Here is a 12,731-nt window from a genome sequence, read left to right as displayed (position 1 = left end):
GGGGTAGCCTGAGTTAAGGGCATCGTTGGCCAAATGTCCCAGTGAAGCACCTCGTACATCACCCTATGCTTCCCCAAAAGTCTTCGTCCCGTTGGTACTGTCACAGGTTGGGGGAGGAAGGAAAAAATTCATCCCACAGCTTCTGATCACCCATAAACCTGCCAGCGCTCACAAAACTGAACCTTCAGAGGGGACAAGGGAAGAAGCAGAAAATACAGCGCTACATTTTCCAGCATATCAAAGTAGGAAAGATTTGGGGAATGGGAGGGACGAGAAGGGGCAGGGATCTCAGTGTGCAAATTAGGAGTAAATGAGGAGCATAAGGGCTGCTGACTTCCTAGTAAGGTGTTCATGTTCCCACAGGGACAAAAAAGGAGACAAATTCCCAAGACAAAAGGGCAGCTGATGAGCACGGTGGTTTGGGGGGACAGTCCTGGCTGTGCTACTTAGGAGCTCAGGCTGACATCTGCCTGGGGAATATCAAAAATACGGCCTCAGGGTGTGTCCAGCTAGTCATCACCCTGGGCGGCTTCCTACTCCGCACCAGAGGTGAAAATTGAGCTGCTAAATGTAGCCGACAGCTCATTCCGCTTGGGGAATTGCCCCGTGAATGACTGACTCACCTCCCTTCCCAAAAGGTTGAGGTGGGAAATGGGTGGGGGAAAAGCATAGGAAATGGTTTCATGATGGTTGTTTAAATTGCCTCTGCATTAGTGTTACAGTTAGAGAAAAAGAAAAGAGAGATCTACCGCATAAAGCCACATCCTAAAGACAGCTGTGGCAGAGCTATGGACATTGGAAAGAAGTAGAGTAAATGAAGTCATCCAGCAGTGGAAAAAAAAACAACCCATCAATATAACATAGTGCAGAACAAAGCAAATTCTACCTCAAACACAGAGCTGAAAGAGAAACATCTTCCTCTGTCAGATCTATTACCATGCATTTATTCCAATAACAAATAACTAACCCAGAGAGTTACCCAAACCTGATTTATTCCTCCATCTAAGTAAATATGAAGAGGCAGCCGAATCTGACTGTAAAAACCACTGATCTCATATGTTTTCCTTGTATGTATTGGAAAAAATAGGAGTGGAGTTTCTGCCTTGCTGCCAGGGGATGCTGGCAAAGCATTTGAGCTATAGATATTGTATCTTGTCACTAATGACTGCAGGGAACTAAAAAGGATTTGGATTTTTTAATGCTTCACATTAATTGATAATTTGGTCTCAGAATCCACAGCGGAACACAGGATTTGCTATATTGGATCAGTCTAGCGGCCCATAAAATCTGGCATCTTGCCTCAGTGATGCTCAGAAAAATTATCATCCCATGTCTTTGCTTATAAGATTGCTGGCCATTTCTGTAAGGCCATACAACTGAGGGAGACAAAAGGTCTTTCTGGCCTGCACAGCAAGGCTCTTTAAAACCCCGACACGTGGTTTTGCCAGGGCTGTATTACATCTGCTTGGGTTTTTTTTAATGCAAGGAAGAAACTCTGTTAATGACAAACATTTTCAGCAGACATGCTGCTGGTTTTCCTCTTGGTCACCACCACCGACATAGTGAGAACTTGTGTCTTCAGAGGGCAAATGAGAACATGACTGAGGCCAGAGGGGGGAAGATGCCTTGTACTGAGCAGAATAATATTGATTAGGCAGCATAAAGCTTTCCCTCACTAATTCCTTTAGCAATCTTATGTGTTGCTGGAGTAATTGCATGGGGAAGAGAGAGGTGGAATCATTTAAGCGTTCAAAGCTTGACACACACCAAGAAAAGATTCCTATTTTGTGTGTGTGTGCAATTTTGTGCATCGTTGCCCCTTGATTGTGCAGTGAACATGCTCTCTTTGACAGCCTAGCCCTAAACAGCCTGTGTATTAAAGACAGCTGCTTGCAAACAGGGGCTTTCTCCATCCAGCTGCTGTGGTGGAGCTCTCTGTGGCTGTGACTATGAAACAGGGGGGGACCAGGTGGGGAAAGCCTGTGGAAACTCTGACCATGCAGGAATCAGGAGGAAAAAAGAAAGGCAATGCTTTTTCCATGCAAACATCTTAATTAAGGAGTATGATGAAGCTATTTACATCTTAATTTTTCTAGGAAGGTCTTCAGTTTGCCTTGAAGCAAGGCATAATTTATCCGTGCTCCCACTAAACTGGCTTATAACTTCTTTGCTTCGAGTTCCTTCTGCTGACCATACTGAGATTTGGGGATGCTCCCCACCTTTCCCGACTGATGTGTCATCTCATGGCTCTCCCCATGGTAAAGGAGAGCTGAGATCATGGTCCTGCAGATGGGAAGGCAAGAGGTGGTCACTGGCCAGCTGGGAAGCAGTGAGGAAATGGGTCCAACAACATAGATAAGTTGAGAGGAGAGAGTTTTACTCATCCAAGTCTCCCTTGATTGTAAGTGGCTGTGCCTTCCAAAGTAGGAACAGTTAATTTCTGTATGCACAGGAGCACACACACTCTTTCTGGTCTGCCTGGGGCTGGAATAATGAAGCTTGCTGGCATATGGTTCTCCACCTTCTTCTGCTCTAGCTACAGTTTAAATCAAACCACCTTGGTAAAACCCAGGAACCACCAGTTTCTCTGTCCTGCCCTGTACAAAATCCTTCCTTGTGTCTGGTGACACCACAGAGGAACACGTTTTGGATGGATGTCCACTGTGGGAGAGGCTCTCTGGCTCAAACTAGGCTCTGTGCTCTTTTCCATGTATCTCGCAGCTTTCAGGTTAATGGGATGTGCAGAGTGGGGACAGCGGGAGGAAGGGAGCACATTGCATGCAGGCAGCCTCCAGCAAGCGCTTGGGAACCACACTTGAACAATACAAATTAGAGAGCAGGGGAAAAAGACAGTTTCACAGTCAAGGCGGGGAGAAGGGGAACTACTCAAGGATGGGTGGGGAGCACAAGTAGCTTCTCTTGCCTCTCTGGATCTGTTGGCTGCACCCAGGGGACACTGAAACAGGAAAGAGTCCTGCCCTCCCTAGTTAAGTTTTATGGGAAGGAAAAGGCTCCTGAAATCCCTGCAGGGAACTTGCTGTCTCAAGTTTTCACAGCAGAGCTGAGCAGGCTTGGGTAGTCTGGCTACACTGAGAAACAATTCCAGCTTTCTGAATGGAACTGGATCTCCCAGTTCCTGGTAGTTAAGCACTACCCCTCACCTGGGTCCAGCATTTCACTGGTTACTCCCAGTACTCTCCTCACCTCCCAGGAAAACAGAGATCAGTTCGGACAGCTTTTAAGAGCAGCCAAAGTCCTGCCAGCTGGGACCCTGACCTCAGTCAGAGATGCATAGGGGAGAGTATGGAAAAAGAAGAGGCCACAGCCTATGTCCCACAATATCCTCCAGTCCTTAATAATCAGTGGCCCAGAGATTTCTTGAAAACATGGGAGGTATTTTGTGTTTGATAGCCTCTGATATATTACTTTGCTTTTACAGTTCTGTTCAAACACTTTTTTCAACCCATCTATCATCTCCTGAGACTAGGAGTCCCACCACTTTACTACCCAGCGCTGCATCACCGTTGAATCCAAACCTCCCATGTACATCACCAGGTGTTTTAGGCCAGGAAATACCAAGCAACAAACAATTCTTTCCCATCCAGCTACATCTAGGACCTCCACAAATGGAAAGCCAGCAGTTAAAATCCATCAAGAAGCTAAATCCAATGATTGAGAGAAAGCAAAAGCCTCAATTCAAATGCTTGGGAGTGGGGCTGAGCTTTGATTGAAAGTTTGTAAGTTTGATTAGCTCTCAGTAAGTGTGTGAAGGTTTGGGTGGTTTGAGGGGAACACAGAAGGGTTAAGCATTGAGGTCAGTGTTTGCATGAATATGGAGACGATATTAAACAACAAATCTGAGCCAAATGACTTGCAATGCAGCAGCGACATATCCAAGGCATGAGAAGAGATGAGCGTGGAGGTCAAGTACCATAGCAGGGAGGTTTTATTTCCCCAAAACAAACTGCTCTTTTGTGCCTGTGCTTCAAAGATGTCATGAGATTATGAGAGCTCTTCACCTGCCACATCCCTCTCATTACTGAAATGAAATAAATGGCAGCAGCATGAAAACAGCAACTCAAGCAGGAGAAAGACAGGTATACAGTGAGGAAAAGGGGAGGGGGGAAACAGGGTGCAGGTGGAGGTCTTGGCAGGGTAGAGAATTAGGGTAGTTACCATTTCTGAGAAAATGCCAGAAGTACAACACAACCTAATTTCCCCAATTAATTCTTCTGTACTTGAGCTGCTTTGTGTGAAGGGCTCTTAATGTTTTGAACAGGAGGAAAGGGAAAAAAACAGAAAGACTCAACATTTGTTCTTTCCTCAGTGCAGAAATGGGGAAGTGTTGAGGAAAAATGTCTGGCTAAAACACAAGATGATGCTGTTACATCTTCCTTCCAGGAGATAAGCTACTGTGCCGCAAATTCAATTTGCAGAGATTTTTATGAGCCACAGAGATATCAAAGACCAGGACATTCAATATCACACTGACTTTTCCTGCACGCAAAACATATCAGGACAGGCACAGAGACACTTAACCCATGCACCCACATTGAGTGGTTCCCTCACATCCCCTGTTTCCCCCCCAACTGCAACGTAGGGAGAAATTGCTTCTTTTGCCCCTAAACCACCAGTCAGGGCAGCTGTGAGGCACCACGGCACGAGCCGCCTGCACCTCATGGGGAAACAGGTTTCATCTAGAGGGAATGATGGCAACGACAACAAGGAAAGAAACAACAAATCAGGGGGTGGGGTGATGGGACCCATGGGGTAAACAGATGCTGAGACGGGCAGGCAATACTTTCAGCAGCAGGTACAGGGTCCTGCACATAGCAAGACTGTGGCTCTGCCTGGCTGGCCCATCTGTATCAATACTAGGGGACCCCAGGTCACATCTCCAGGTCACTATGAGACTTCTTTGCACTCACTTACGTAGGTAGACAAATCAAGACATGGTCTCCAGGATCCCAATTGGTATAGGAGAAAATTAAAGTACTTTTCACTTCTAAGTCCTTTCCTCAGCGGAACATATTTACAGAGACAAACCCTTCCCAATGCCCAAGCAGAAAGGATAGAGAAAGAGTACTACGTTATGTTTTTCACCTCAGGGAAGGGGTAGAAGAGACAAAAGGCAATGCTCAGCTTTGGTGCTAGAAATGGTACTGATGTCGGAAGCTGAATGCGGCACACGCATTGTACCAGTTACACAAGATCCCACACAACAGCCAGCACGGCCGGGGACGGAGCTTTCCCTCCCCCACCCATCGGCACTCAAGCAGAGCCTGAGCACAAGGTCTGGGTGCACCAAACCCGGCTCACTCTATCTCTGGAGATGACTACCCCTGCTAGTGTACACCAGGTCTACTGTAAAACCTGAGGGTGGCAGCTTTTTTATTCCCACAAAGTGAGTCAATAACATATCCTGGACAGAAATTCAGAGGGAGTTTTCCTCCCCTCTGCCTGTTGCGTTCCCCTTTGTAAGCGATGCTGCAGAGCCCTAGCATGCTCATTGCAGGGCTCCATCCTGGTGCTAACAGGGCTGGGCAGCAGTTTCCCTCTCCTAGGACTGATCTCCCACGCTGCAAACGTGCTCCTTGAGATGGATAGCAAAGCAACAAAGAGAGCATCAGGGGACTTGGAAGTAGGTGTTATACAGCTGAAGGATACACACGGGCATTAAGGGGCCCTAGCAAGGATGCACAAAAAATGCTGGTGGGAGAGTACAGCCAAATCTCTCCAGAGAGTTCAAAGCTGCTGTGAAGAGAGCACTGTTCAATGATGGTGTGATTGTTTAAGGACCCTCTATCTAGAAGAGCAAGGGTCAGAGCAAATCTACTTTCAATATGAGGTTGGTATATTAGTCTTAATACCATGCTGAATGAGCTTCAAAAGGAGTACAACTCAGGCAGCTGCTAAACCCCAATGATCTATTACTTGCATGGAAACTTCACTGGAAAAATAACAGACTGTACCCAGGAAAAAGAAAACAATTCTGAACTCCAGAGCAGACAAACTAAAATAAGAGATGGTCTAGATGGGAGATGGTCATCAGAAAGCAACCTGACAATGGGTACTGAAAATTACCAAGAATGCAGGGGTTTTGCTAGCCATTTTAAAGAAAGAGAAGAAAAAAAAATGTTTACACAGTAAACCTTCATACTTTGGAGCAGGAGGCATCAGCCAGAGGGATCCTAGACTTTTTAAAGAACACTGACCTAAGGTCAAAGTTATAGCAGAAATGTTTTGGTTCTGATGTGAGAGCCAAGGTTCATAGGAAGAAATATTAATCTTTTATTAAACCAACTGATACTACTGAAAAAAAAAAAACAAACAAAAAACAACGAACCAAAAAAACCCAAACAAACAAAAAAGAGCTCAGAGAGGGTTTACGTGTCTAAAATTCATTCTTCTTCCCCCTCCAACAATATCGTATGTTCTATTAAAAGATATTACTTCTTCCTGCAAACCTTGTCTCTCCCAAACCCAAACAATGCTCCAGAGTGGTAAGGACACAGAAACAGGGAGCATTTTTTGTTATTATGTTTAGCTCTCTGTTGCTAGAAATAGAAACGTATTTTTGGAGCCCTTTGCAAATCCTGCATGTGCCTTTTTTTTGACAAGCAGGTGTCCTCTGCACGATGAACTGTGACCAGGAGAACACTCAGGACAAACCTCCAGGAAAGGATGGAGCTAAGTCCCCAAGCGATTTTAAGCCCAGCCCAGGATTTGGGGCAGGATGCCAGAAGGGTAGGACACAGGAGGTCTGGCCACAGGGTTGTCTTAATGAGGTTTAATGCCTACATAAATCCTTCCCCTATGCAACATGTGTCTTCACTGCTGATGTCCCACCCACATCAGGATGTTACCTTGGAAGTTATTAAGGACCATTGACTACGATTTAAGACTGTGTTCTCTTCTAAAGATGAAGAAGTAGTGCCCTTTCCCTGGACAGCTGCCACACGATTTTGTTTTGGAATTGAATTACACATTTTGGGGGACAAAAGGAAAATGATCTGGGTTTTATTGGAGCTCAGGTGAGTTCAGAGCCACAGAAGGGCTCTGGGAGCAACCAACCCCCAGTCTGCTGGGTGAAAGAGCAGCTGGGGGTCCTAAGCCCAGCTCTGGTGATGCCCTCTGCTCTGGACAGCCCCCACCCCAGCCGCCGTGACAGCCTCCAGCTCCCTGGGCAGCACTGGGCAGGCACCATGTGCTGACTTGCTGTAGTCTCCATGACACATTCAACTTGGCTGAGGCACAATGTCCCTGACCTGCAGCGTCCCACCACCTGCTGTCACAGTCCTGAGTCATACCTAAAAAAATCGCCTACTCACACATTTTTTTAAAGAAAACAACAAGGAATACTAAATCCGCCCAAATCTTTTCTCTCCGATATGGATATATTTCATCCTGCCTTCCCACAGAGACCCACACCAAAGATTGCACAGCACATTACACAACACATCACAGAAATGCTTCTTCAGCATCCCCGCCTTTACTCTTCACACAGAAGCTGGGCTACTTCTCCATCTCCCCAGTCCCTCCACTTTCCTCCGCTTTCTAATCAGATGCTGCTCCACCTCTCCCCACCACCTCCACAACCATCGTCTCTCCATCCTGTCTTGTTGAAAGAAGGTTTAAAGGCAACAGCTGACGGGATCCCTCTGTGATGTACAAGGAAAAGGACGCATCTGTCTTCAGGCAGAACATGGAGAGCCTCGTGGAGAGGGGAAACAAGCCTTTCTGCTGCTTTTGTTACACAAATGTTTGGTTTCTGTATCCAAATGTGTAACAGGAAATTAAGCAGTTCACCTTTGTTAAAGCACTTTAGCATCCCACAAATGCAGGAGCCAGATGGTGTTCTTTCTTTGTTTTAAAAGATTAAAAATGGGAAAGAAAGGAAATGGCTAGGAGCTAATCCTCAGCCTGGAACATGCTCACATATCCACGTGCCCAGTTATCCATGCTCATGGGGCCTGGGCAAGAGCAAACACGGGGACCCAGTGGACTGAAGTGAGTCTGCTTGCAGAGAGCTCCAGACCTGTCACTTTGTCTCAGCTTTGAGGTGGAATCCTTCACTGTGTTCCCAGAAAATGACAAATTATAGTATTTTCCCTAGGCTGCAGCTTAGATACACCACATGATATTTTCTAGAAATCACCTGAAGCAGAACTTTGCTCCAGGTCCTACTGGTGGGAATGGCAGGCTGTCAGCAGGGGAAAGCTGCTGTGCACAAACACTGAGAATCGGACTTGGGAATTTCACCGGGCAGGCTGCAGATATAACCGTGGACAACACCAAAGAGTTCCAAAGTTCAACTCTTCAGCCACATCTCCATCTTACACAGGTGAGACCCAGGAGCAGTTTGGTTCTTGCACTTGGGCTCCTTTGCTCTCTGTCTATATCCATTCAAAAGCCCTCACTTAGGATACCTTGGTGAATTTTATGATAGGCCTGTGCACTTAAGGGATTGTCTCAGGAGCCTTGAAGAGCCAGTTTTCATGCAAGGAATGGGGATGTTAGGAATTAAGATTGTGAGGAAGACAGAGCACAAATGCACAACTGTTGCAAAGCTATATAGTTTTTCTCACCTAGATTTGCAGGAGAAAGCAAATGCTGCTTCTAGATACCAGAGTTACAAGTCTAACACAGTCAATTCACATGAGCCCCATGTGGCTTCATTAGTGTCACAAGCAGGTTTCTGCTCAAAGGCTTGATTGCTCTTGTTCATAGGGAACTTAGAAGTGCAGGTTGCCACACAGAAACCAAATAGATTTCCCAGTCCAGAGACACCAAATTTTACAGCAGTTCTTGCAGAGAACGAATGCAGCAGTTCCGTGCAAAGGCACAGGGAGAGAAGAGGACAGGTACGAGACAGGGGTGCATGGGGAAGGACAGAGACTGTCACATAGCCATGAAGCTGAATAACGTGATCAGCTCCATGTGCTCTCCTGGTAAACATGTCCCACAAGGTCGTGATTAGAGAAGGAGATTGAGAAATGAACCTGTTTGGGTTCTTCTCCTGTGCTGGGAGGAGTGTGGTTGGGTTGTGGCTGGAGAAGGGATGAAGGGCACTTGGCCCCTGCTTTTTGCTGGGGGGGGATATACAGCCTGGGTGGGCTGCCCAGCTCCGCCACCGAATTCTGCTTTGGCCTTGGGCAAGTCATATAAACCCTCTGCCCCTCCTGCCACCAATGTAAATTTGGGCAATCAGAACCTTATTATGCTAGGACCCTTTTTTGGACTTTTGGAGAAAAAGCCTCCATGCATGCAGACCACAGTCTAACTGATCAAGGGTTTCAGAAGTACAAAAAGTCAATGAAAACAGACAAAGGAAAATCAACTAAGAACAACAGGCTGTGCTGGTCTGCAGCTCAGCTCTTGCTCTGGTAAACAGGTGACAACCAGTTACTACTTTGGTCACACATGGCAATTTGTGTTAGCAGAGAAAAATTCACTAAAAAGCCTTACAACACTGCACGAGATACCACGGAGCAATCCTCAGCAAAGTGTTTTGCACACACAGGATGAGGTCTACAACACACCACCACAGAGAGGACAAGAACGCCCACAACAAAAAACTAGACTGTAGAGATCATATCAGTTCTCACTTTTTGGGGCCCCCTCCCAGCCTTCACATGTTAGCAGCAGCAAATTCTCCCATTGCACAGAGAGCTCTCAGTGCTGCAGGAGAACAAGCTTGGCTGGGATTGTCTGAAGCGGTCTGACACTGACTGTGGCTGGGGTAGATCTAACACAGCTGAAGGAAAGGAGGCAGGCAAGAGCATGGGTGATGGTGTGGGCTGCTTCTCATCCTCCCCTGGGCTCTTTCTTACTGTCTCCTTCCTGAAGTTTCATCAGTGATGGGGTCATAGCCACCTCTATTCCCTCATCACTGCCCAGTAACTGCACCGAGATCTTTTCCCAACATGGGCTCTTGTGCTGCAAAGTGAAGATTGGTTCCCTCCCTAGTAATTAAACTTAGTGATAAGCCAGTGTCCTGGGCTGGGAGATGTGATATGTCTCAGCAGAAATCTGGTTACATTTTTCCTCCTCCCCAACACAGTAACTAACTCCACTTGACAGCTGCCTATCTTATAAAGAAAACCTTCTGAATCAGATCAAGACCTCAGGTCAACCCTTTCTAGGGTAGCTGATAGAAATCATCCTCAAAGCCAAACATCCATGTTGCAACAAGAAGTAAACCCGCCTTAGTCCAAGCATCAAGCTAGAAACCACTGCTCCTTTGCCTGAAAAGCCCTTCCCTGCTGGTGGATGGCCCAGCAACAAATGCCTGCTCCAGTGTGCTTCAAACGCTCTGCACATCACAGATGCTCCTGTAGATGAGGAAGGGTGAGAAACAGGCTGTCCCCCCCAGGGAGGCTGCCATCCCAGGCACATAGGGCCGTGCAGACAGGTACAAAGGGAGTGTGCAAGACAAGGGGACAGTGCGAGCACAAATCACAGCAGAAAAGGCTGGAAAGGCATTTCTGAGTCATTGAGTCTGTCCCCAGAGACGAGTGCAGGATTAGCCTCTGCACTAAACCCAGGCATTTTTATCTAGTTGCTTCCTGAACTTCTTTAATGACAGACCCTCAGCAACCTACCTCTGACAAATTATTCCTTTGTCTAAATGATGACCCTGCTGGAAAAAAATGTATTGAGGTTGAACCCAAATTGCCTATTATTTCCTCTTCCACATCTTAGGCACTTATCAGTCAGTCATTCAGTTGCCTTTTCTCTAGGTCCCTGTATTAAGTTTCTTTAATCTAACACCAGAGGTCACGGTCTGTAGTCTTTGTCATCTCTTTGGATTACTTTTAATTTATCAAGGTCTTCAAATAAGAGGGAGAAAAAATAGGAGGAAAGAATGGGGTGACTTCAGAGCCATCCCAAAGCGTGTGACTGTGTGCTGGGGTATCACAGAGAGCTCTGTGTGTAGGCATCTGTATGGATGTCTGAGCTACAAGCATGCCCAGGACTGAAAAGGAATAAGGACTCAGGGATGCCTGATCAACACCTGTGTGCATGTTTCAGTGAGGGAAGAACCAAGTGAGTGAGCCCAAGAGCTCCAAAAACTGATTTACTGTAACATTTCCTAGTCTCCCTTTGCTCTGAGCATCAGACTGCGCTGGAGCTGCCTTACCCTGTAGTAATCAGTGCTGTAGACATCTCTTGACATCCCAAAGTCTCCAATCTTCACCAGCAGGTTGGCTCCGACCAAGCAGTTCCTGGTGGCCAGGTCTCTATGGACAAAGTGCTGGGAGGCAAGGTACACCATTCCAGAGGCGATCTGGCTAGCGATGTGGAGCATCTGAGATAGCCCTAGCTCCCCTTTGGCTTGTCGCGGCTGCCCATCCACGAGGATCATAGCATCTGGGCCATGTGCCCTATAGGGAGGAAGAAGCAAAAAGCATAGAGTTGGGTCTCAAAAGTGAGCAGGAGACAGGAATCCCACACTGTCGCTGTTCCTGCTGGGGTGGGGACTAGCCCCCAGCTGCACTGTGAGGATGCACACACAGCTCCAGTGGAAAGAAAAAAAGAAAAGCTTAAGAGAACAGGAGGTTGGGGGAACATTCGGGGTGTGAGTGGGTACCATATATCCTTATCCTATCCTTATTCTGCTGCAAACAACTTCTTACAGCTACAGGTGGAGACAGACTGCCAAGACAGAGGGAACATTGGCTTGATGCAACTTGGACATTCTTCTCTGGCAAGACCTATGCAAAACTAATGAGGCTCCAGATATTTACATTTGCTCCAGTTAATTCTTACACCTTGTAAACCTTCCCAAAGGAAGAGATATCACCCCCTTTTCTTCCACAGCCATCATATTCTTGCTACTTAGTATCTTTATTAGTTCCAACCAACCTCCTCTATTTCCTCCAAACACTGTATGACCAACCAGCCACCCCCTGATTGATATCAATACAGCCAGAGATCATAGAAAAGGTTTCAGAGGAACACCAGCAGCTTCGTGGCTGGAGAATACCTTTTGTACCATAAGCTATCCCAGATGTAACACAGGTACCGTGAACTGTGAAGGCACGAGTACAGGTGCAAAGGTTAGACCTGGATGTCCGCAGATGCAGAGAACATCCTGAGCAACAAAAGGAAACAGTTTGCTGAACCAAGTGCATTGTAAATGCAGGACTTAAGGTCAGTCTCATTCCTGTCCTGTCCCCTTTTTAGTACCCTTCCTGGCTGTGTACCCAGCCTGTCTTTGCCGTACTCCCTCTGTGATGTCTCTTCCCCCGGTAGAGCTCACCCTGTGGTAGCCTGTGTGAAGGTGGAATAACAAAAGCCCTCGTATTTAGGGAAAAGCAAGAGATTTTGCTGTGACCTTCCTCCTTGTGACTAAGACTGCAGTACAGTATTTCCTTTGAGGCTTTCATACTGCTCTCTTTGAAACGATTCTTGGCATTTCACCCCTGTCATCAGCAATAACCCCAGAGAGAGGCAGCAAATTGAAACTGCACATACAGAGATTTCCCTCCTTCTTGACATGGGACTGAACAGTACACAACAAGATCCAAACTGTTTCCCTCCTTCATCTCTGTTCCCTGACTGCTCTGTTGGACTTGAGGATGCCCCAAAGGGATTAGCACCCAGGTGTTTGGGGTTCAACTGATAGTTTTTCAAATGCCCCCCTCTTCAGCTACCTCCTGCTGCCCTACCACTGGGAACATGGCTCTGAAGGTCCCTCCTGGTAGAAGGGACAGCTGGAAGAGGAG

At 46.7% G+C, this 12,731-nt stretch overlaps 1 protein-coding gene across 4 annotated transcripts in view; it reads right to left on the bottom strand.

Moving 5' to 3' along the window:
- Positions 1 to 12,731, bottom strand: part of NTRK3 (neurotrophic receptor tyrosine kinase 3) — a 223,671-nt gene that overhangs the window by 21,428 nt on the left and 189,512 nt on the right. For all 4 annotated transcript variants that reach the window (XM_080396202.1, XM_080396201.1, XM_080396199.1 and 1 more), the window contains one exon: positions 11,144 to 11,387. In XM_080396202.1, coding sequence (XP_080252328.1) covers positions 11,144 to 11,387 — 244 coding nt within the window. The remainder of the gene's footprint in view (positions 1 to 11,143; positions 11,388 to 12,731) is intronic.

This window comes from Falco punctatus, assembly GCF_963210335.1.
Source record: "Falco punctatus genome assembly, chromosome: 7".
In the NCBI taxonomy this organism is placed as follows: domain Eukaryota; kingdom Metazoa; phylum Chordata; class Aves; order Falconiformes; family Falconidae; genus Falco; species Falco punctatus.
Note: the sequence above shows the minus strand (reverse complement) of the source record. Positions and strands in the feature narration are given on the sequence as shown.